This window comes from Mustela nigripes, chromosome 13, assembly GCF_022355385.1.
Source record: "Mustela nigripes isolate SB6536 chromosome 13, MUSNIG.SB6536, whole genome shotgun sequence".
NCBI lineage: Eukaryota > Metazoa > Chordata > Mammalia > Carnivora > Mustelidae > Mustela > Mustela nigripes.
In genome coordinates this window covers 114,617,569-114,641,339 of record NC_081569.1, presented here as the reverse complement: position 1 = coordinate 114,641,339, position 23,771 = coordinate 114,617,569, and the positions used below count along the sequence as shown (strand labels likewise).

Genomic DNA, 23,771 nt, shown 5'->3' with positions numbered 1-23,771 from the left:
CAGGGAGAACAGCAGGGAGAGGCAGAAGTAGGCACCCTGCTGAGCAAAGAGCCTGATGTGGGACTTGATCCCAGGACCCTGGGATCATGATCTGAATCGAAGACACTTAACCAACTGAGCTACCCAGGTGTGCCAAGGATGCCTATTTTAGAAGACTGATTTTCTAAGAAATAAAAATCCCCTCACTTTGCCCTGACCTTTGGGAGACAGAGTGAGTGGCTCCTTTGGGAGGTTTTGGTACCACTTTGCCTCTGACCCTATCCTGAAGACTAGATCTGTAATCATACAGTCATGTGAGATGCACTTTTCCCTTTAGCCACGGGTAAGAAGCTCTTCAGGCATTGGGAAAGTGGATATTTGGGAGAGCAAATGAGTCAATCATGAGGTACAGTGCCCAGTACGAGCCCAGACATTCCAGAATGACCACCAAGTCCTCAAACGTGTGCAGGTGTGTGCCCATGGACAGGCCCAGCAGTCAGGTCTTAACTGACAGTGGAGACAAAATGTTCATACATTTTGCTTAGAGAAAGCTCTATCTTTGTGACTACAGGTACTCATAACTATGAAGAAGTTGCAGGCTGTAGAGGGCTTATCAGAAGGGCCCAGAATAGATGCCAAAGCAGCAAAGATCACGTGCATGCTCCTTCACATGCACCCAAACACCCCTCCCTCCCAATTTGTACCTCCCTGCGTCGTCATCAAACAACACCTGACTACCCCTCCTTGCGCCCCCCGAGTTGCAGAGAGTTCTTCAGTGAAATCCATCTCTCTGCCTCAGCCTGTCCCATATTCCTGCTGGTTCTGGCATGCGTATGGAATAGTGAGTGAATCACACAAGAGTCTGCCAAGCAGGACTGCTGCTTACAGTTGTGCATGTTGTGCACTGAATAAAGACCCTTGAGTGGAAAGCTAACAATCCAGCCAGTTCTCTCCATGCCAAGCCCAGCATCCTGATGCGTTGCTGTGCAAGCTGGAGAAAAGCACCCTGTCCTTGCCAGGCTCTGCATCTCCAGGGCTGTGTCTTTTCTCAACTTTGCATAGAGGTGTTACCTAGCCTAGCAGTGGCCCTGCCATCAGGACAGAGTATTATGATTATAAAATAGATACGGCAAGACAGTTTCAAGAGATCATCTGGCTTAGTTCCTGACTTTGTGAAATGAACAAGCCTCACATATTGGTTGTCTATTGCTGTGTAACAAGTTGTCATAAACTTTGAGGCTTAACACAATGTCTAGTTATCATCTCACATTTCTGTAGCTCTGAAGTTCAGGTCTGGTGTGACTAAGTTTTCTGTTCAGGGTCTCAACGAGGCTGACATCAAGGCTGGATTGGGCTCCTATGTGGAAGCCAGGAGGAAATGTCGGCTTCCAAGTTCATTCAGGTGGTTGGCAGAATCCAATTTCTTGTGGCTTAAAGCCTGAAGGTCCCAGTCCTTGCTGTCTGTCATTCAGGGAGCAGCCTGCTGCTAGAGGCCACCTGCATTCCTGCTCATACGACAGCCTTCATCTTCAAGCCAGAAACAGTGTATTGAGACCCTCTCATGGTTCAAGTCTCCGGCTTCCTCTTCTTCTTGGGCCCAAGAAAACTGTCTGCTTTTAAGGGCCCAAGTCCTCTCTTGGCCACCCATGTTCCTTTTATAAGCCAAATCTTTGAGACTTTTTTCCAAAGGCTTGTTTGGAGAAACACATTCACCTCACTGTATCAGATCATTGCCCATTTCGAGGAAACACTAGCATGGACAAAATCATTCCAGGGTCAGAATCAATCAGAACCACCTTTTGTCATCCTAACCTCTCTTAAACATTTTTTAGTAGAGTCTGACGCTGTGCGTGGTGTGCTGGAACTGGCTCCTGCTAGTTCATGAGAGCAGATTGTTAAATGTTTAGGAATTTTGCAAGATGGTCATTAAAAACTTAGTTGCCTGAGATTGACTTACAGTGGGTATTTATGCTGTGGAAGGCATAAACCCTAAATCAGAGTTCCTTTTTTTGTCTCCCCCCAGAGAGCTGGTCTACCAGTACCCCACTGGGTGTAGACCTTTACAGGTCATCTACCTGACTCTGTGCAGCAAGCAGGAATCCTCTCCATGGCCATTTTCACGCATATTAATCATCCTGCTTTTTAATACCACCAGGAACCGGGCAGCCACTCCCTTATCTGCCACTTCATCTCATTGCTGTCATGGTCTGTGCCGAGTAGAAGTCTGCCTTCCTGCCAATGGCCACAGTGCTTTGGAAGCAGAGTCTGTGACAGCCCCAGGACCACTGAGCGGTGTCGTCTTCTGCAACAGACGCCTGTCCCGTGGATCCACATTGCAGACCTCACTTAGAAGCACGGTCCTTAGAGCCACACTGGGTTCACATCCCAACTCTGCCACTTACTCAGCTATGACCTTGGGCAAGTCTCTTAACTTTTCAGGGATTCTGGTTCCTCATCTACACACTGGGGAAAAAAGCAGTACCTACCTCACTGGTTATGGCAAGGTTCCAGGGAGCTCATACCTGCAGAGAGAACAGCACCTTGCCTAGCAGGTTTCTGACTCACTGGTTTGGTGTAAGGATGAAATTACTTAATGTTCATGAAGTGCTTGAGTAGCACAGTGCCTGGCTCAGGGTAAGCACTATATAAATATTAGCAAATGGATTTGAAACATGGTTTGCAGACCTTTCACTGTACCCGTCACCCTACTCTGGGTGCACTCTGATGTCCCCCCGAGAATACAGCATCTTAAAGGACCTACTAACTCCAGCCTGTGGCTGAAGTGCTACCCTTCCATTCCAGCCTCCTTCTCCCTAACGGGTGCTGGCGTTTGAGCAGCTGTCTGATTTTCCCTCCTTTTTTAATAGCATCAGAGAGACCTCTCCAAGGAGTCTTGAGCCCTAGACCAGCAGCATGGGTGCCTCCTGGCTGTTTGTCAGGAACGCAGGGTCTCAGGCACACCCCAGATCCACTGAATCGAAATCTGCATTTTAACAAGATCCCCCAGGAGGCAGACATATGCACATCAGAGTCTGAGAAGCACTGTTTTGGGGGACCCTGTGGACATCTATTTTCAAGAGGGAATCACTTGGGGGCATCCTAAATCTTTTCATGAGACAAGGAACCTCTCCCCTAGACCTTGGTAAGAGCCAGGGGAGTGCCAGGGTCAGGCTGTCTGGGTGTGGCTGGGGATGGGAGGGGCTTTTCTGCCCTGAATTGGGGCCAGAAACCTGCTGGGGGAAGAGAAGGGGGTCTGCTCGTGCCTAATAAGGAAGAGTACAAGAACCCAACAGAGCATGAGGCTTCTGAAAGCTCCCACAGAAAGGCTTACGGGTCCACTGCCCGCTGTCCTCCAGGCCTGGGTGGAGGGAGCTTTGTGAGTTGTGAGCAGGCCTGGAGCACCTGGAAACGATGAGAAAGAACCCTTCTCGATGGGGAAGAGTCATTTCATAGAAATCCGAAGAGCAGCTAAATTAGAGATTACTTAGAGATTACTTTTAGAAAAGGAGGGCCAAAGGGTTAGCCAGCCTCCTACTCCCGGCGCAGTACCCAGGCAGAGCCACTTAGGAACCGAATTTCTCCCCTGCTGCCTGCATTTAAATGGGAGAATTCTGTGGTTCCTCGATGTGGCAAAGCTCAGGAATGGCGTCCAGAGTTTATTATCCTCCTGCTTGCATAAAATAAGCGGTAGCAGTAATAAGGGACGTTTGCTAAAATCCCAGCTGCACTGTGTGCTAGCTGTATGACTCCAGGCAAGTAACTTAGCCTCTCTGAGAATTTGTTTTCTCATCTTTGAAGTGCACGTAATAATTCCTATGTTAGACAGGGGAAGTAAGGATGAAATAAGGACATTCTCTTGGTGTTGAGAATGTAAATGTGTATCTTATTGCAAATCCCTTTCCCGTGTAAAGCCAAGTCCACAGGGCGCCCTCCTCCAGGGTAGTAGTCATCCATTCTACAAATAAATGCTGCTTCCTCGCTCTCTTTCACCCTCAGGGAACTCAGTGGCTAAAGAGCACCCTTCCCTTTGCAGTGTCCCGAGGACGAGAGGCCTGGTTTGGAATTGGGTGTCCTCAGTGCAAAGGAATGTTCTGAGAGGCCAGGCAGGCAGACCAGAAACGGGTTTCCTGATCCCTCCTGGCTTGTTGGTGGGAGAGCTCCTGGGAGCGTCTTTTCCAAGCAATGACCCCTTCGAGCTTGGGAGCGCTGCCGGCTTTGGTTCCTCCCTCAGCAGAAGGCTGGGAGGAGAAGCAGGGCAGGTCAACACCTCGCCTTGGTATGGTTCAAAGCCCCCAGCCAAGCCCCATGAATTCAGTCCCAGGGTGTTGCTGGAGAGCGGTCCTGTAGACAGACGAGTGGAGTGAGCTCAACGACGGTAGAGTTGGATGACACTGGGCTTCTGGTCTCTTCGGCCCATGGAAATCCTTGGGCATTATATCAGAAAAGCCTTCAAAGCAATGTTTTACTGCTGCTCCTAATGAGTTTTTGCTGCAAAAAGGCAGGTGTGTTCTCAGCCGTGTCAGAAATTCACCTCCAGTCCTTCAGCAAGTCATGGTCAAGGTCCTTCTCCATGCTGGCCACTAGGACCGTGGCGGCAAGTGAGGCAGTTTCCCTGTGCTTACATCCCAATGTGGACAGACAGACTAGAAACAAGAAAGTTAATAAACCAGCCATTTGTCTTCAGGCTGTGATTGGTGCCCTGAAGGGAATGAGCAGACGGACCATAGAGGAAGGTGACCCGTGGCGGGGAGGGTAGAGACAGTGAGCAGGAGAAAGACACAAGGAGGTCAGGTGCCCACGGAGGGCTTCTCCTAGGAGGTGATGCTTATGCGGAGACCCAAAGAATGAGGATAGCACAGACCCAGGCACAGTGAACAAGCAAGGATGATGCCTCAAGTGGAAAGGGTCTTGATTTAAGGAATAGAAAGAAAGACCGGTGTGTGGGGGACTCCCGAGCGAGGGGAGAATAATGGGAATGGAGTCAGCAAAGTCACCAGCAGCTGGGATGTGTAAGGTCTTAGAGGCCATGGTAAGGGCTCTGCATTTATTCCAATGAGAGTGGTGGGATAGGACTTGGATTGTGTTTTTAATAGCCCTGGGTCATTATGGGGGAAGGAATCGAAGGAGGGGGCAAAGGCAGGAATATCGCTTACAAAGTTATTACGAAGTCCAAAGGAGATGCAATGGGTGTCTTGACTGGGGTCTCAGTAGCAGAGGGAAATGTGGCAGCAAATTACATTAGGGTTGGGGTGGGGTTGGGGGAAAGAGTGAGGAGAAGGAAAGAATCAGCGGTGATTTCCAGGTCTGGATAGACCATGTTGCTGTTGACTGAAATGAGGAAGAACAAGTTAGGAAAGAGAACTCAAGACCCGGCTGGTGACTCTCCCTTAATTTAAATGTCCTTGTGGCTTCATCTGTGGCTTGAGCAGAATTGAGGACTTACTTGATTTTCAAGAGCTGGAAGAGAAAGGGTTTCTCTAGCTCCAGGCAGGGTCCTAATGGAGGTAGTGCCATCCCCATGACTGATCCCAGCGAGGGAGTCAGATACCCCGTCTCCTGCACTCCTCCAGCCAGTGGGTCTGCTAGGCCCACCTCAGTTCCTCGGGCCACTACTACTGTCTAGCCTCATTTCCCTGTCTTCCACTGAGTTATTGATGGCATCTCTTATTCTCTTCATCTGTTCGCTAAAAGTCACAAGCACAAGTCACAGACGGTCCCCAGACGTGGTCTGTCCAGCCCAGAGCTTGTCACTGACAGAGACTCAAGGCCGGATTTTGAAAAATCGTGTGAGTTGCTGTCTGTACTCTCACTTTAGCATTATCAGCCCCTCCGCTAACCCATCTAGGATGGATCGTCCTGCACTATCCAGTCCTTTCTTTTCTTTTTCTTTGTTTTCTTTTTTTTTTTTTTTGGCTAAGATTTTATTTATTCATTTGGCAGGCAGAGATCACAAGTAGGCAGAGAGGCAGGCAAAGAGAGAGAGGAGGAAGCAGATGAGGGGCTTGATGCAGGGCTCGATCCCAGGACCCTGAGATCATGACCTGAGCTGAAGGCAGAGGCTTTAACCCACTGAGCCTCCCAGGCGCCCCTATCCAGTCCTTTCTTGACCTGACTTCCGTTTCCGGCCTATACCCCGTCTTGAGCCACCCGTTCTATCTGCTGATCTCCCCTTATTTTCTGACTTAAAGACTGGAGATGGCAAGAGTCCCTCCCATACGACTCTCAACCCCCCACATCAGGGTCCTGTTGCCCTTAGTAATAATGGTTGTTATTTATTAAGTGCTCACGAGGGAGGGAATGTGTCCCCACCAAGTGCGTCACGTGCATGATCTCATTTAAGAACTCACTGAAGTAGGTGTTCAGATAACAAATGAGATTTGAAGAGCTTTAGCTGGTTGCCCCGGGGTCACCCAGCTAGTGAGAAGTGGAGGCCCGATCTGACCCCAGGTCCTCAGTGTCTAGTACCAGGGCCGCTGCTCTCAAGGAGGAAAGTCAGAGGCTGAACGCTCACGCTTTCCGTGTTGGTGAGTCAGCTTTCGCTGCGACAGCGTGGCTGCGGCAAGTGAGGACAGTTTGGCGTCTCTGATTTTGAAGCCGCGGACTGGCAGGTGCTAGGGTGTGTTAGTAACCACTCTTCATTCACCTCGGGAGCCACAGGCCCACATTGGTTCTCTAGGGTCAGCAGCGTGGACAAGGGAAGCTCTGTAACCATCCAACACGCTCGACGGGGACGTGGGAAAACTTGGGCGAGCAGAGAGGTTGTTCCAAGTCAGAATGTAAAGATAGTCCTACTTGATGTATGTGTGTGTGTATATATATATACAACATATATACGTGTGTGTGTATGTGTGTATATGTGTGTGTGTATATATATATATATATATATTTTTTTAAGGGAGGTGCAGAAGACCTCAGCCTCCTCAACAAAGGGTCCACAAAGGGTAGGCCTGTGGCCCCCTCAAGTCTGCAAGGGTGCACGCCCCATGGGCAGCTGGACAGGGCTCCTGCATGTGTCCCTTCGTCCCACTGCTGAGGGGAGACTCAGCTCTGGGCACACCCCTCCAGCAGTGTCCCACACCCTCTGTGACCGGCCTCAACTGGAGTCTGGTGCTGGAATGTCCCCATTATTAAGCAAAGGTTGGGGGACGCCCAGGTCCATCCTTGTTTTTAAAGCTCCTAGTAATAGGAAGGAAGGAAGGAAGGAAGGAAGGAAGGAAGGAAGGAAAATGGAAATCAGGACTACAAAAATTGGTTTATGTTTTTCATTGTTTAGCACCTTTTAAAGATTTTTTTTTTTTTAATTTATTTGACAGACAGAGATCACAAGCAGGCAGAGAGGCGGCAGAGAGAGAGGGGGAAGCAGGCTCCCCGCAGAGCAGAGAGCCCGATGTGGGGCTCCTCCCACTGAGCCACCCAGGTGCCCCTGTTTAGAACCTTTTAACGTAAAAATAGTATAATTGTGCTAATCGCAAGGTCACTATAGGATTTGTAAGGTAACTGGGGCTCAGAGCGCCCTAGAGTTCATGTAATCCAGTTCTTGCCCCCACTGAGGCTGCAGGCCTCATTCGGAGGTAGCTTACAAGCTTTTAAAGCCCTCTGTGAGTTCCAGAATGTGTGACTTGAGCCGCCTGGCCCTCCTGGCTTCCCCATGGTAGTCCCTGCCACAGAGAAAGGGAAGAAAAAGTCCTTCTGTGTCCAGGCAAGACTCCCACAGGCCAACAGGCCCCCCATCTGCGTCCTTTCTATGACATATGCCTTTCAGACCAATACCAGCTGATTTCAAAAGTCAAAAAGTTCTCCCTGTCCCCAGAGCGAGAAAGATAAGGAAGCGAACATCACGGAGGACCTAAATGACGGGACCATTATGCTTATATTATTTCCTTGCTCTCACAACTGCCCTGGGACGGTGTAAGCATTATTTAACCTGTTTCTGTATGAGTTACATTATTTGTCCAAGGTCACGTGGCGTATCCAAGATTAGAACCCAGAACCTTTGACTTTCCAGCCTTTGAGTCTGACCATGCCACGAAGCCCCACGAAGCCTAAGAGGAGCCCGGGGAGCCTGGAAGGGGGCCTGGGGCAGCCCCTCCCCTCGGTGCCCCCGTGGGGACAAACTTTGACCTTTCTGGATCTTTTTACTGTTTCTTTCTCTTCCTGTTCCTTCTCCCAGCTGGCTTGCTGCCACCCCAATCTGCTCCCTGCTTATGATACTTATTTTTCCATCCACAGCAAAACAATTCACATCAAGGTAATTGATGATGAGGCGTATGAGAAAAACAAGAATTACTTCATTGAGATGATGGGCCCCCGCATGGTGGATATGAGTTTTCAGAAAGGTGTAGTACCCTGTCCTCCACACTAACATTAACGTTCTCTCCTCTCCTCTCCTCTTCTGGTTCTTTCTTTCCCCAGGCTGTCTGTCTTCCGTTCTCCCTTTCTTCTGCCCCTCTCAATCCACGTCCCCTTGTTTTCTTACTTGTTCTCTCATTTCCTCTCTTTGCCCCTCTCCCTCTCTCTGATCCCAGCACTGCCCTAACACCTGTCAGCCTGTCACATGGGACAGGCTGGGAGAGGGATGTTCAGGAGTCAACGGTAATTTTTGTGAGATGGAGAAATGGGTATGGGAAAAACACAGTGTGGGGGAAAGAGAGAGAGAGAGAGCCAGAGCCCGGAGTATCATATACGGGGCTCTCTGCTTCTCCTGGATGTCTTTCTATATGGGAAAGAGAAAGACCACACAACCTGGCGCCAGGTGGGAGGGCAGTGCTGGGAAACTGGCCTCCGCGCTCAGCACAGATTCCCATGGGCCGCTATTCTCAGGGCTAAGCTTAGAGTCTGCAGACATTGGCAATCAGTGTATTTGGATTTGGGTTCTATTTATGGTTCATCCCATTCCTCAAAGCAGGCCTTAGGAGCCATTTTTTCTGAATATTCCTGCTATCAAGGTGTGTTTCCCTCCTGACCTTGATTGAGCTGAAAGTACAGGTTTTAGTTTCAGGTCAAGGTTGCAGACCTATCTGCTGGCCTCTTGTTTTTGCTGCAGAGAACATCTAGGTGTGGTGGCAGAGACTTAGAATGGTGGGCTGGGGATTATGGCTTGAGTGGAAGCTTTCCCACAAGATCACAGTATTTCTCAGAGTAGATGAAGCCTTTGCCTTCAACTTAAATGACCGCACACACCCCAGACTTCCCATAGGCAAGTCAGAACATCCTCTTCTGGACAGACCATCTGGGTCAAGGGGAGCCACCAGTATCTGGGGACAACTTTCCTTCCCTCCAGTTCATATTCCTCCAGCAAGGCCCTTGGTCCCAGAGCACCCACTCCTAACCCACAGCAGAGTCCCTGCAAGGGAAAAGCTGCCAGGCTCACAAATCCTAGGTAGCCCCAGGTTCCCATATCTAGGGCTTAGAGAGAAGTTTCTAGAAAATCTTCTTATCAGTCATTTAGCTTTGTCTTTTGTCTACTGAGCAAGGTATGTAAAGGTGTCCAAAAATAGCACCGAAAAGGGTGACCTAGAATGTACTTGTGAAACACACACACAAAATCCAAGTGCACAGCAAACCTTATGGCCAGCAAACCCCCTCAGATCAGTCTACCATTTTACAGACAGCAAAGCGGAGCGTGTCTTCAGAAGGAAAGAGGAACATCAGAGGCTCTGACGAGACATTTTAGGTTATTGTTTGTTAGTACCTCTTTGCCCTTTAGAGAGCATTTGGGACCCAGACCAAAGACAAAGCAAGCAGAAAATAACAATCATGGCTCGCTACTGGGACGTGCGAACCCCACTGTGGTTCCAGGAAGGACCAAGATGGGGAGCGCAACTTCTCCAAGGACAGCTGGCCTGAGCCAGCCTCATGCGAGTCTCCAGAGGGGAGCGATTTTCAAAGAAACTTGGCTTCGCTCGGTGATTTGTTTCTAAACGACACTAGGCTCTGTTGAGATGTCGAGAAATGATTATCTGGAGCCTGGGGAAAGCTCCTTCACCACTTTCCCCAGGCCTCAGATAATCAGCATTTAAGGAAACCAGCCTTGGCGATAGAAGTACAGAGGTGATTTAGAATTTGATGACATATCATTTTCTTTACATTTTCCTAGGAGTGCTTCAGTGGTAAATATTAAAGGAGTCCTGTATCACATGATGGTTAATACATACTCATTTTCGTTCCCACTACTGGAGCCCTAAGATCAAGAATGACAAAGATATTAGAATTCTGCCTTCTTTCTCTCCTCTCTCTCTCTCTCTCTCTTTTGTTTCTCTCCCTCATAAATACTTTTGAAGTTTTCTTTAAGAGGCTCACATAAGAAGTGAGTATAGACACAGGGAGGGAAAACGAGCCCCTGGCTTGGTACTATTGGTATATTTCCTGTTGGTGAAGGGCCCTGGATTGTTCCCAATGGGTCAGTAGTCTACCTGCTTCCCGAGGAAATGCCAGTTACCATGTGACACCCCGTGGAATGTGCTGCCCCGCTGACTTCTTACTAACCATCAGCAGGATCTAAACTGACTCCCCCCCCCACCAGCACCCCCCTTGCCCTTCCCCTTTCCCTCCTGTCCTCCTGGAACCCTTCCTTTGCCCACTTTTCCTTGCCTCCCGGCTCCCTTTCCTTCACACCCATAAGCAAACTACGACCAAGGAGACAAGAAAAGCTGAGACTGTTTTTTTATATGAGAAAAATACAATCCACCGTAGTCCTACCGGATGCCGCCACGGCGGGACTGGGCTGCATGTGCCAGGAGTGATGGGGAATGATTTTAAAGGCTGTGCTCCAAATGACCAACCAATCTACCGACCCAGTCGACACCCTCTCTCTCTTGTTGTCCCTACAGGAAAACCATAAGGGTTAAAATAGTAGATGAGGAGGAATACGAAAGGCAAGAGAATTTCTTCATTGTCCTTGGTGAACCGAAATGGATGGAACGTGGAATATCAGGTGTGAGATTCTTTCAAAACAAAACAAAACAAAAAAACAAAAAGAAAGGAAAAAAAATGAAACTGAAAAGCAACAGCCACAAAAAGCAACTCTGTTTTTTTTCCTCCCTGCCCCCACCCCTCACCATTTTCTTCCCTTTTCCTTTTTCCTCTTTTTGACCAACGGACTTTTTTATTCTTTTCCCTCCTGTATTCTCGCTCTCACCCTGTTTCGGTGTCATCTCTGCCTTCTTAGCCTTAGCTGATTCCCCAGTCCTCCTTTCCCACCTTCTGGACAGCGCTGCAGCCTCAACTTCTCATTACCCTACCGAGTTACCTCCTCCCGCCCCGTGCTCCAGTGATCTGATCACCACTGTCCCCGGCACTCTCCCCCACAGCCCCCACACACCCATGGAAGCTGAAACTGTGGAAACTCCTTGGTGGGTGGGGAGGAGAAGAAAAAGAAAGGAATGTGCTGCCATGCATGTCTGTGCCCTTTCCTGCCTTCCTGTCCTCCTACCCTTCACCCTTGAGCCTGGACTGAATGGGGGAAGAGTCTGGGAGGGGGGCTGGGGCCCGTGTTGCAACGATGCTTTGACAGTTTCCTGCTGCATTCCCCAACCTTCCTTGAGTGCGTGGTTATTCCCTCGCAGAGTGGTTCATAGGCCCCTCTGCTCTTCATGGAGGTAAGTGTCTTATCTGACTATTTCACAGCTGGGGAGACCATGGTATGAAGAGGTGTGCCAGGTGTCAGAGGCCATAGCTCCTGAGACCTCTCTGAGACAGAGCTGGCTTCGGAAGTAGTCAGATGATCTGGAGTCCTGAACTATTCTCCCTCCCCCTTGACATCCAGCCCATCTCATTCTACCTTTATTCAGGCTGCTTTAAGACCATGCAATCCCTAAAGCAGAAAATTGGGAGTCTGCAAAAAGAGGGCAATAACTCCAGGTATGGGAATCTCCCCAGCCAGAGGGCCCTGGAAAAGGACTAACACTGGGTGGGCCCAGAGTATTGACTTACGGGTTTTCCAATAGGAGAAGGGCCTCTAAATGGTGTAGTGGGTTTTGATCCCTGAGAAATAACACAGTTCACTGAAGCCTTCCTTGGCTTGGCATCTGCAAATAGGCTTATCACCCAGATCCCAAGATAACCCTCATCTCCCACCAGAGGAATGGCCTCATCTCCTCCCTTCCTCAAGACATGCATCTTGGAATACCTGCTAGGGTTCCATTCCTAAGGGACTGATTATGTTGCAGCCAAGGAAGATATAAGGAAAGATTTCTTCCCTAGAAGAAAAATGATTGGAAACCACTACTTCGAAAGTGCTGGAGGAGCATATGTGGGATTGGAGAAGGGTGCTCTTGGGAGGTACCAAGAGAAGGACATTCATACTCCCTTTCAGGAAAGAGATGCTTCTGGGAGCCTCATGGAGGATGGAACAGTGAGACCCACTTGTTTGTCAAAAAAGGGAGATTATTCTGCAGCAACTCCATATTCAAATGACAAAGAGCAGCATAAAGCCTTTCCTTAAAGGACAGATCTAAGGGATTCAGCAACTATACTCCTAAAGCCTTATCGACAGGATTGATCAGTTCTCACTGTCTTCTGGGGACTCTTCTGCAGATCTGACCAGTTCTGTGTCTACCTAGGTTTGGGCATGCCTAGTGTCCTAGGGGAAAAAGCCCTCTCCATCTTCCATTACTCATCCTCTCCTTGCCACCTGATAGGATGTCGCCATAATTCTGACTGCCAGAGTGCGAGCGAGGGGAGAAAATCTCTAGTTCCATTGTTTAGATTGCCAGTCCGCCAGTTGCTACCACTGAGAACATTCTCAGAAGTTGTCTCAACACCTGCCCTATCTCATTCCGACTTCCCCTGTGCATCTACTCCACCGCCTCATGATTGGTTGGATGCAGCAGACATCAATTTCCATAGTCTGTTACGTAGGTGCAAATGAAAGCAGCACAAGAGATCATTCAGGGTATCTGGAAAGCAGGCAGCGGCTCCAGACACAACGAATGGGTTGAAAGTCTATCCGTGATTTTATTCCACCAGTAAAGAGACCTCCCTCTTCTTTTCTGCCTCCGCAATAAACCCTGATCAACAGCAGGACAGGGAGGGACCTAAGATACACCTTGCACTCTTCAAGAGACTTGGCCAAATGCAAATGCCTTTGGCTACTCCCCATTTGAGGACACCCCTCTTTTTTTGCCCTGTACTCTTTGCCCAAGGAGATGTCAGCAGAGTCCTAGTGGAGCCTAGTCCCAGGGAGTGAGTAGGTGAGAAGGCAAGGACCCTCCAGGTCTTCCCAGTGACCAAGATGCCAAGATCGAAGGTGCCAATAGGAAATATGTGCATTTCCCGACCTCCTGGTCTATTGTCTATTTTCAGTGTCTTCACATCTTCCCATATTTTGGCATTAGACCGTTAGGTGAAAGGTCATACAACTGGATTGTCTAGACTTGGAATCACATGAAAACCCATCCTGATTTTCAGAATTCCCCACTGTTCTCAGAGTGAGAAACTGTACTGTAGAAAGCTTTTCATGACCACTGCTGCATGGGGGAGTCTTAGGCATTCAGAACAGCATAGACTTTGCATGGTCAAAATGACAATTGCGTTACCAAAGGAATAAAAAAAAGCACTACATTTGAAATAGCAGATTCTATTCTTGGCAGACAAAACAGACTTTAGAGGTGAGATTAAATGCTCCGGATAAGCTAGAGGAGGGAAAAGGGAGGATGAATAGGAAACATGGTTGCCGTGGCTTAGAGTAAGTGCCGGAATCTAGAAGTAGACATCGGAGGGCAACGTGAAGCAGCATGGTCAAGGCTGTTGGGCCTGGACGCTGGGAGCCTCATGTGGAAAGGAAATCATTCTCCCCTAGTCATGGGGCCTGTCTGTGCCCCCTCTTACCACATCAGTGGGCTCCCCCTCACAAGCTGCCCAGATGCTTCCAATTACTCACAGAGCTATGCTATTTCCTGTATGTCCCTGGGGTGTCTGAGCAGGGATAAATGATGCTCACCTGACCCTGGGGATCAATACAGGGGAAAGTTCAGCTGCAGATTCTCTCATCAACAGCAGCAGGAAAAACACCCTGGAGGTGTTATGTTACTCAGAATTGGCCTATCTGGGTCTCGCTGACCCATCTGTAACCGCTAAGTGGAAAGTCTCAAATTCATGTAGACAATAACCAGAGAATAGTACCATTCCGGCTGACTGCAAGCCCTCTGCTTGTGATAGAGATGATCCTGGGGTTGGGAGGGACTTCTGAGTGAAAACCAGGCCAGGAGGGACCTTTCTGGAAGAGCTTCCTTTTGTCTGGCCTACCTGGGTTCACTGATGTATTTGGGTTTCTGGTTTTCCCTGGAGTCTGGGGGCTAGGAAGGGCTCTGCTTCCATGCAGCTCCATAAAAGGGGCAGAATGAACAAGCTCTCTTGCTATCTGTCTATCTATCCATTTCAGTGTAGCAAAGAGAGTCACTCAATTACCCCCTTGGAATTCCATATGGGAGGAACCAGAAAAAGTCAACTGCTGTTTGCTCTGCTCATATACATAAAAATTCTCAATCCACAAGTGTCTTCAGTGGTTGTGACTGAAATGATGGATCGTTGGCCCGAGCTGCATTCCTAGAGATTTTTAGAAGAAACAATTCACAGACACCACCCCCGCTCCTTCCCCAGCACCATCAGTCACCAGCCATACCACGAGTATGTAGTGGGATGTTCCCAGACTCCTATATGACAAGAGCCAGGGAGTGTGGGGCTGTACTGAGACACCATTGAGAGGGGAATGTGGTATGTCACAAGAATTTTTTAGCATAAGTACAAATTTTGGAGCTAGGGATGCCCTGTGTTAGGTACATCTAACTCAGCTTTCCAGTCCCATCTATAAACAGCTTTCTGTATAACAGTTTCTCTCGTCCAGGATACCTGGGCCCTATTTAGCCTGTCCTTTCTGGAATAAAGACACCACCCTGCCAGATGCAGCACCACAGAATCTATAGAAAATACAATTGCCAAACTAGGTGGTAAGAAAAGATATCTCTACCAAACACCTACTAGTTGCCGTGACTTTGCCTGGCACAGGTAATATCAAATGGTATTACCCTAATCTCCAGGCTGTATCTCTAAAAAGATAAACCATTCAAAGAAGACATTTTGCAGAAATTACCCCTCAAAGGAGGGGAACTCTAAGTTCTCTAAGTTCTAACTCTAAGTGTGGTAGCTAGGAAGCTATTTCTGGCCATGGGAGTGGTATGGGCACTGCGAAGCTAAGTTCGACCTGGTTATAAAGTTAGAACTAGAAGACACAGGACTGAGCACTGTTCCACTCTTGTAGGCCACTGTTCAGGACCCTGCAACCCTAGGGCCATATGCCCCACTGATAAGCCAGCTACACTATACACTTTTCATGGTAATTAGATCCTCATTTTTTTTTTTTTTACAGTATGGATATGATAACCTGATTTCTTAGAACATCACGAATGACCAACTCTGTCTCTGCTCCACTCACCTGGATTCCCCATCCTCATTCCTTTTTCCCTTGTGCCCAGAGCTGTAGGAAATATGTGGGGGAAAGGCAGGGCTCTGGCGCTCAGCAGTCCCTCCAGTGGCTTACACCTCTTGCTGCTGCTGTGGCTGCACATGCTCCAAATGCTGCCCTTTGCATGTGGCTGCAAGGCTCTCACCCACTAAGCTCACTGCCTTCCTTACCCTGCTGCAACCACAAAGCCGGGGGATACTTTGAAGATGGGACCTTAATGCTCTTTCCTTTTCTTTCTTCCCCTTGTCTGGTATCCATTTGCGAACAGCGCTCCTGTTGTCTCCAGGTAAGAGGTGTCTTGCCCCCCTCTTTCTTGCTTCTCGCCAGTTCCATTATTTAGTTTAAGACCCGTGTCCTTTGATTTATTTAATAGGAACTGCGTGCTCCAGGTAACCTGACAAGTTCTCCTAAGGACTGAGAGCTTTATTTCCCCACTTGAAGTAAATTGTGAGGAAGTAGACAATTCTTTGAGCATCACTTCTGTCAGCAGATGTGGGTAAAGGCAGAACCGGTCCTCTCTGGGACCAGGAAGAGAGTTGAAACTTACAGACAGTGGGGTCATAGACTTCTCCAGAGTCTTAGTTCATCTGTCATCTTATGTTGTGGGGCAAGAGAGGGTGAGAGTCAGGGCTGAAGCTCCTAATGGGATCGTGATGGGATTTGAAAACAAATACTTTGATCTTGAGGGAACCAGGGGAAAATAATCAGGAGCTGCTGTGAGAAGGTAAAAAGCAATTTTTAAAGAATCTGGAATTTTACTGATCCTGGAGATCTTCCATCTCATTACAGCTGAGACCTAAATTGCTAGAACTTTGGTTCACTTGTCATTGACCCTTGAAGTCACGTGTGCCATGAACATGAAGAAGAATTAGGATATTATAGGTGGTGGGGACAATTATTTGGCTGGAAATAGAAATTTGGGGGAATTTATTTTGGACACATTCTCATGCAGAATCTAGGTTCTGTTGTAGAATGAATACCTTCTTTGAGAGTATGCTTGCATTGGTGTAATGAAATCATAAATGACATCCAACTTCGTGAGCAGATAGGAAAGCATTTCCAGCATATCTGCAATTCTGTAACTCTCAGTGCAGGCAGAGTGAGCTATGCAAGATGTCTCAATATAAGTTAAAATAACACCTTAAATTCATCAGTTCTTTGAAGATATAAAAAAAAATCTAAGAGCAATTGAGAGGCAAAACATCTTACATAATTCACTTGTATTCAAAATTACGCATAGGCTTCACCGGGTATTGAGAAGGGTAATATATAAAGAACATTGACCTCCTTGGAGGCTTTAAACAATAACAACAATAAACATAGGCAATCTTTTTTTTTTTCTGTAAAAAAAAAAAAGGGGACTCCTGCTTCCTTGGCCATTTGCTTCCTCTTTATACCAACAGGGTAAGAACCACCTCTGACCCCATATATTCCACTATTCCCTCAAGGAATTAATGCCATAGCATTGGGAGTTCCTTCTCCAGTAACCTTCTTGCCTGAGAAGATATTTGGGCTTCTTTGTTCCAACTCTTGCTTCCACCCAACCCCACCACCTCCCACACACATAGACACACAACAAAGACTGGTGATTTAATTTAGGCTTTCTTGTTCTTTGAACATATTTGCAAAAATACCAATAGAAGCTAAAATAAGAAAAGCAGGTATCACTTTCTAGATCTTTCAGTCTGTAAACTTTTAATCTAGGAGCCCATGGTTAGACTTAAAATTCACTGGAAATCTCAGGTTCTTGTCTTAATTTTCCTGGGTGGATAGGCAAACATGATTAACAATGTCTGGTGGTGAAAGACAGAGTTAATACATTCATTCTGAGCTACACCACCAAGCTCAGGGACCTCGGAATGAGCACACTGGCTGCATTGCCCCATTTCTTTCTGAGGATACCTGTAGAGCATTGAGAGCAATCTATTCTTGTCTGGCCTGGCAAGCTCTTTGTTCTTCCAATATTTGCTCAATCTTTCATCCTATTCATATTCTCTCTCTCTCTCTCTCTCTCTCCCTCCCCTCCCCCTTTCCTGCGATCTGAGAGTTTATTCAGTCAGTCCAAATATCAAAATCACCTATCCTACCCACCCATATTCACTTGAGATTCTGAGGAGTTATATAAACAAGCTATCACAGTCATTATGGTCTTTTAGATGGAAGACTTGTCACTCTCTCAAGAAAGTAGTTTGAATGTAAAGGAATGATCATTACAGAAATAGAATTACTATCAAACCAATGCACTAAATCAGAGTTGATTTAAAGGCATGTGAATCAATCACTTAACTGATATATATGGAGTTCCTCTGTGGGGCTGTGCGAGATCCAAAGATAGAGGATTGGTATTTGTCAGAGAGATTTTTGCAAAAAGCTAGATGGAAAAACTGATTGTCACCACAGGGGTGGACAGGTCAGTAGGTAGATCAATATCCTGCCAGATGGATATAGTGCCAGATTGATAGCTAGACAAGGGGTTAGACAGGTACATTTATATGTCACTGGAGAGCTCATTATATTGGTATAGAGTTCTTGAGGCACATGTAAAGTATGACATGGGGGCATCGGGGAGGGAGGAGTAGAATGAAGTAGAATAATACTGTCACTGGTAGGATAGCCTTTGTGATATGGTGCCAAAACCTATAAGTAGAGGGAAAAAGTACCCTTGCTTTTAAGGAATCTATAAGTCTCTAAAGGCTTTTTCTCACAGTAGCATGCAACCTGGCTTCTAGGATCACTGACTTCATAGCCAGAACCCTAGGTATACCCAGATTTACCTTCATAATTAACTAATAAAAGACTCCAAATCAATGGATTGAATAAAGTTAGACTGCTAGAGGGTGTCTGCTTACTTAGACAGGACATTGATCCTTAAGAAGTAATTCCTTCTGAAAGTCGTCACCAACGCTACAGGAGGACAGCACCACGGACAGCTCCCAAACATTTTGGGATTGCCTTCTGTGTTTGGGGCCAGAACCACTCAGTGGAGCAGCCAGCTCAGGAACCCAGTGCATACTGTCTTCCCATCGTCATTCAGGACAACTAAGAAAATTCTCCTATAAAGCAGCCTCTCTGGTAACTTACACTCTTGGCTTATCGTCTTTCCAGTGAATTCCTTTCCTTGCAACTTCAAGGGCTCGAGCCTCACCCATCCCTACGCTTCACCAATCCCCAGGTGAGAGAGAAAAGAAGACCTCCTTGGCCTCTGACCCACTTTGTCCTTGAGATTATCTAAGGACTAAAGGATTCCCATAGGAGACTCACTGTGTGGAATTAAAGCAATTAAGGAACTCAATAAAAGAATTAATTGCATATAAAAATGTGGGCTTGGAAGGAAAGATGTTTAAATGATCTCTGAAAGAAACAGGCTGCCAAGAGCAATTTTCTAATCAAAGGGGAATAAAAAGATTCAATCTCTATTTCACTCTAATCCAGAAAACATGTCTTCATGGTGAAGTGGTCTTAAAATGGACTCACCAGCTGAAGTGGAACATTTTTCGCACCATTCAACATGAGAAGGGGCCTCTGGTAAATGAGTCAAGATGCTGGGGGACACAGGGAATGCCTCAAAAAATAGCAAAGGAAGAGCTTCCTTTCAGTTTTGGTTGAACGAGTATTTCTGTTCCAGAAGAAATACATCTGATTCCTACAGAAATCCTGGGGACCTTCCATTGGATAATCAGGAAATCTTTCAGGAACTCTTCCAAGTTTCTCACTGTGAGGACAACATTCACTTGTATGGAATATAGATATTCCTGCTTTCTCCTCTACAGAGGGCACAGTCCCAACGTCGTTGGAAACAGATGTTAATGGGAACCAGTAGACATACCCTTTGGATTATGTGGTACCCTTGTGGACATGTGGTTCTGGCCTCCAAGAACTTTTATATCAAGTAGTTGAACAGTCAGGCCCAACAATTCAAAATTGGTAAATGCTTTTGTTCCCAACTCTCCAATATCTCACCAGATGACTTGGGAACTTCACTAGGTGCTATTTCGTGGAAGGTCTTTGGGTCAGGTTGTACAGTCAGTTATAAAATGGAAATAGGAATACTTATCCCAGGCCTGCAGGGGACCCTCTCATGGTCTGATGGTCATAACATGTTCAACATGTTATAGAAAGAGACACTAAAAAGTACCCGAAGTCCCTACTCTTGAGAAGAGTTTGCTTTGTGCCCACTGCCCATGCCTGATGCTCTGAGCTATAGATCCCTAGGGAGTAGAGAATGTGCTAAAGCTAGTCCGATTTTGTTTTGTTGCAGAGGTGACAGACAGAAAGCTGACTGTGGAGGAGGAGGAGGCCAAGAGGATAGCAGAAATGGGAAAACCAGTACTGGGCGAACACCCCAAACTAGAGGTCATCATTGAAGAATCCTTTGAGTTCAAGGTCAGGCCATAAGTGAGATCTAATTGAATAATAGAGTAATGTGGTGGGAGGTAGAAGTTTTGTTCCGATTTCACCACTCAATAATGACGTTGAAACTGAACAAATCACTTACTTGCCCAGTGTCAATGTCCCCATGTGTAACCTGGAACGAGTAGCCCTGGCCATTTGGATCCTAGGAATATTGGGAGGAAACATAACAAATGGAATAAAAGGGCTATAAAGCCCCTGTATGTATTATTTCTATTGTTCAACTGAATTTTAAAAGCAAAAATTCTAAAACTTTCTATTTTGGGGCAACATTTATTGGCTTCAATACCATTATGATTTATTGTATAGTTCTAAGTATCCAATATCTGCCATCACAACCAAAGAAAAGAGAAATAGAAAGACTGACCCAGAAGATATCATGCAAGGCCATTACTCCCAGAACCCATGTGGATATGCCCAGAATGCAAGACATCTTTCATCCCCTTGAAGCATCAGACTCTTCCACAGGTCTGAGCGTTCTAACTTCATGATTCCGAGTTTTTATCTCCCTGACAGAATACGGTGGACAAACTGATCAAGAAGACAAATCTGGCCATGGTTGTGGGGACCCATTCCTGGAGGGACCAGTTCATGGAAGCCATCACTGTCAGTGCAGGTAAGAGGGTCTCAAGATGGGCACCGGCCTTGCTGAGAGAAGCAGGCCACGCCAGAGGTGGGCGAACGAACACAGCCCCATCCACAGCTACCAATTTCTGGGAAGGCCTCTGCATCCCAGATCTAGTCCTTGCTGTTGGCCTGTTTTACCAGGTCACTTCGGAGAAGAATCATGGGGTAGCTGGAGAGCCTGGCTACCTGCTGGTTTCAAATCCTGGCTCTGCTGTGTGACCTGGGACAAGTTACCTTCCCTCCACCTCAATTTCCTCATTCAAAAAGGGAATCATTTCAACCTTTCTCAGCAAAGCTGAATGAGAGAGTCCGGTGCCAAACAGAACTCATTAAATTCTGGTTTCCGTCATTCCTTCCTCTCATTATTTTGGTCCTCCTTTTCTGTTAACTGGAGGACTACTCTGATTAGAGATGTGGGGTGGTCCAGAGTTTGTAAATTCCCCGCATTGACACTGGCAAACCTCCACCCTGGATGATTCCAGACCTCTCCTTGGCCATTCACTGGCAGGTTCCCTCAGTGGTGGCCCAGAGCACAGCCAGGGCCCCCGACAAGGTGTCTCCATCACCACCCACAGTGCCTCTTGGCACCACGGCAGCCTCCTTGTTCTGCCCAGCTGCACCGGCCTTGTCTGCTTTCATGAGGCTTCGTTGTCATAGCAACCCACAGGGTCACATCCCTGAGGCCCAGGAGCCAGAGCAGAAGGACCGCCAGGAAGAGAGGGTGTCTTCAGCTGCTGCTCCCCCACATCTCACGTGGCCCTCCTCAGATCTCCCCAGAACACCCTCTGATGACCTTACTTTGCCCCTAAGGGGACAATAAACAGAATATAGGCCACATCATCGAACCCCCTCCTTTCTCAAACAGGGGAACTGAGGGTTAGAAATAAGAGGTGATTTTTCCCAGCTTACAGATCCTCTTCCTGGCAAAGCTGCAACCGGAACTCACGTGTCCTAACTCCTGCTTATTAAAACCCTCGCTTCCTCCGATCGTGTTAAACCTAACCGAGGCTGCCCCGGACCTGGGGCCAGCGGGCCTCAGCACATCCTCTCCTCCCAGACTGCTGAACGGGCCACGTGGACCCTGTTTCCTGGTGAGGACAATGGGGCCCAGCCCTGCTCTGTCCCACGGGATATCAGGAGGATGGCGCTGGTTCGCTGGTATGCCCACCTGATCTGGAATGACAGCCGCGCCTCAGGGGACGGATGGCAACTGGAACCACGAGGTTACTGCAGCAGGCGGGTCAGGAAAGTTAGGGAGGCGCTCAGACACACAGCTGATTTTGCTTTCCTGGCCCAGGCTACCGAGGAAGCCTCCTCCACTCTCCTCTCTGCCTCATCACCGTGTCCCTCCTGTGATCTCCCCCCACGCGGACCCTTTGGCCTCTCTCTTCCCTTCTCTCCCTATTCCCCTGTCCTCTCCCTCCCACCCTCCCTGCTGCCCTGCACTCACCTCGACCAGTGGGCCACCCCCACTTGGCTCCCCTTTCTCCAGCGTTTTCAGGCATCTGCAACCTGCCCCCCCACCCCCCACCCCCTCCTTCGGCGGCTCAGGGGAGAGCGGGAGTGTCTTGCCCGCTAATAATGCTTGCCATGTTGGGTTGACCTGAGTTTTCCTAAACGGGGACCTGACCTCGCTGCCCTTCCTGGGGGCCTGTTTTATCTTGTCTGCAGCAGGGGACGAGGATGAGGATGAGTCAGGCGAGGAGAGGCTGCCGTCCTGCTTTGACTACGTCATGCACTTTCTGACCGTCTTCTGGAAGGTGCTGTTTGCCTGCGTGCCCCCCACGGAGTACTGTCACGGCTGGGCCTGCTTCGTCGTGTCCATTCTCATCATCGGCATGCTCACGGCCGTCATCGGGGACCTCGCCTCCCACTTCGGCTGCACCATCGGCCTCAAGGACTCAGTCACAGCTGTTGTCTTTGTGGCATTTGGCACGTCTGTGCCAGGTAAGGGTGAGGGGGGGCCTGGGTTTGCAGAGAGGTTACTCCTGGGTCCAAGTGACCCCCTCCACTTTGCCTCAAGACCTTCTTGCTACCACCGATCTGAGCTAACAGAGCCTCTGCCCCGACAGTGTGCAGAAGTCAAAGGGATTCCTGACAACAGTGCTAGTGAGAGCAGATACTCCTTGGACCCTTTTGATGTGTCGGGCTCTGGGTATGCCACCCAGTTGACACGGTTTCTCTCTGTAATGCTTAACAGATCCCTACATAATTGGGATCATTATTATCCCCACGTGACAAATGAGGAAACTGAGGCCCACGGAGCTAAATCGGCTGCCCGTGTGAGCAGCCCACTTTCTCAACCTCCACGTGATATGAAGGCCACAAACAGCACAACTCAAAGACTATAGATACAGTTTTCCTCCCACGTGTCTCTGGCAGCTGCTGAGACCAAAGATTAGCCCACTGGAAGGTGTCACCCTGGAAACCTTCACGAGAATTCTTGGCTCCCTCACTTAGAAGGACACCTGGGAGTACAAATCGTCCCCTAACGGGACAGGAGAGGAAGCTTAGTGAGCTCGTGTCCTTTCATATGATGAATTACATACTCTTTTCTTTTCGCATAAACACCCAGAGATGAACAAGAGTGAGCCTGAATTTATTCATTCATTAGGCAAATATTCACGGAGCCCGATGCAGTCTCGTGCTAGGCTGTCGTGGAAGGTAGGCAGGCGCGCTCCCCGCTCTGCATGGAGTTCAGCAGCGAGCGGCAGAAACGACTCAACTCCCATTATTGAAATCATCTTTGTTTAAGTTAGATGACAAGAGAGTAGAGGTGCTGTGTCAGCATAGACGGAGGGACGGGGCTGGGCTGGTTCGTGGACAGCTTCCAAGAGAGGCTTATATAAGCTGGGCTGGACCGAGACGGAGCTCAGGCTCCTGACTTCGTTCAGCTGGGCGTCCAGGACGTCTGAACCTGACCTCCTGCCGGGAGCCTCCCTGCTGCCACAGCAAGGAAGAGACAGTGTCAAGTGCCAAGAGGGTTATGTAGAATCCCATCAGACGGGACTCTGCTGGCTGGACCCAGGGAAACCCTTCCTAGACTAAGAGAATAAATCCCCCTGGAGGGTAACTGAATTAACATGACACTCCAGGGAAACCTCGTCCCCAAACCCCAGCACAGAGCAGTGGGATGATTTGCACATTAGTGATGCAAGAGCCTTGGCTCTCCTGGAAATGCGTCAGGTGGTAGGAAATTAGACGGATGGTGCATGGAAGGCTTTTTGGAGGAGATGCCCTGTGATCTCTGTTCTCCAGGCCTCAAGGGATGGAAGTAGCAGAGGGAAAGGAGCAG

General features: G+C 48.2%; 1 protein-coding gene across 4 annotated transcripts in view; it reads left to right on the top strand.

Annotated features, from left to right (window-relative positions):
- SLC8A3 (solute carrier family 8 member A3) overlaps positions 1–23,771 on the top strand; it is a 137,661-nt gene that overhangs the window by 110,722 nt on the left and 3,168 nt on the right. For 2 of the 4 annotated variants that reach the window (XM_059373490.1, XM_059373489.1), the window contains exons 3-7: positions 10,809–10,912; positions 15,708–15,725; positions 19,698–19,822; positions 20,366–20,465; positions 22,148–22,423. In XM_059373490.1, the coding sequence (XP_059229473.1) occupies positions 10,809–10,912; positions 15,708–15,725; positions 19,698–19,822; positions 20,366–20,465; positions 22,148–22,423 (623 nt within the window). The remainder of the gene's footprint in view (positions 1–10,808; positions 10,913–15,707; positions 15,726–19,697; positions 19,823–20,365; positions 20,466–22,147; positions 22,424–23,771) is intronic. The other 2 variants (XM_059373491.1, XM_059373492.1) reach the window with 2 other exon arrangements.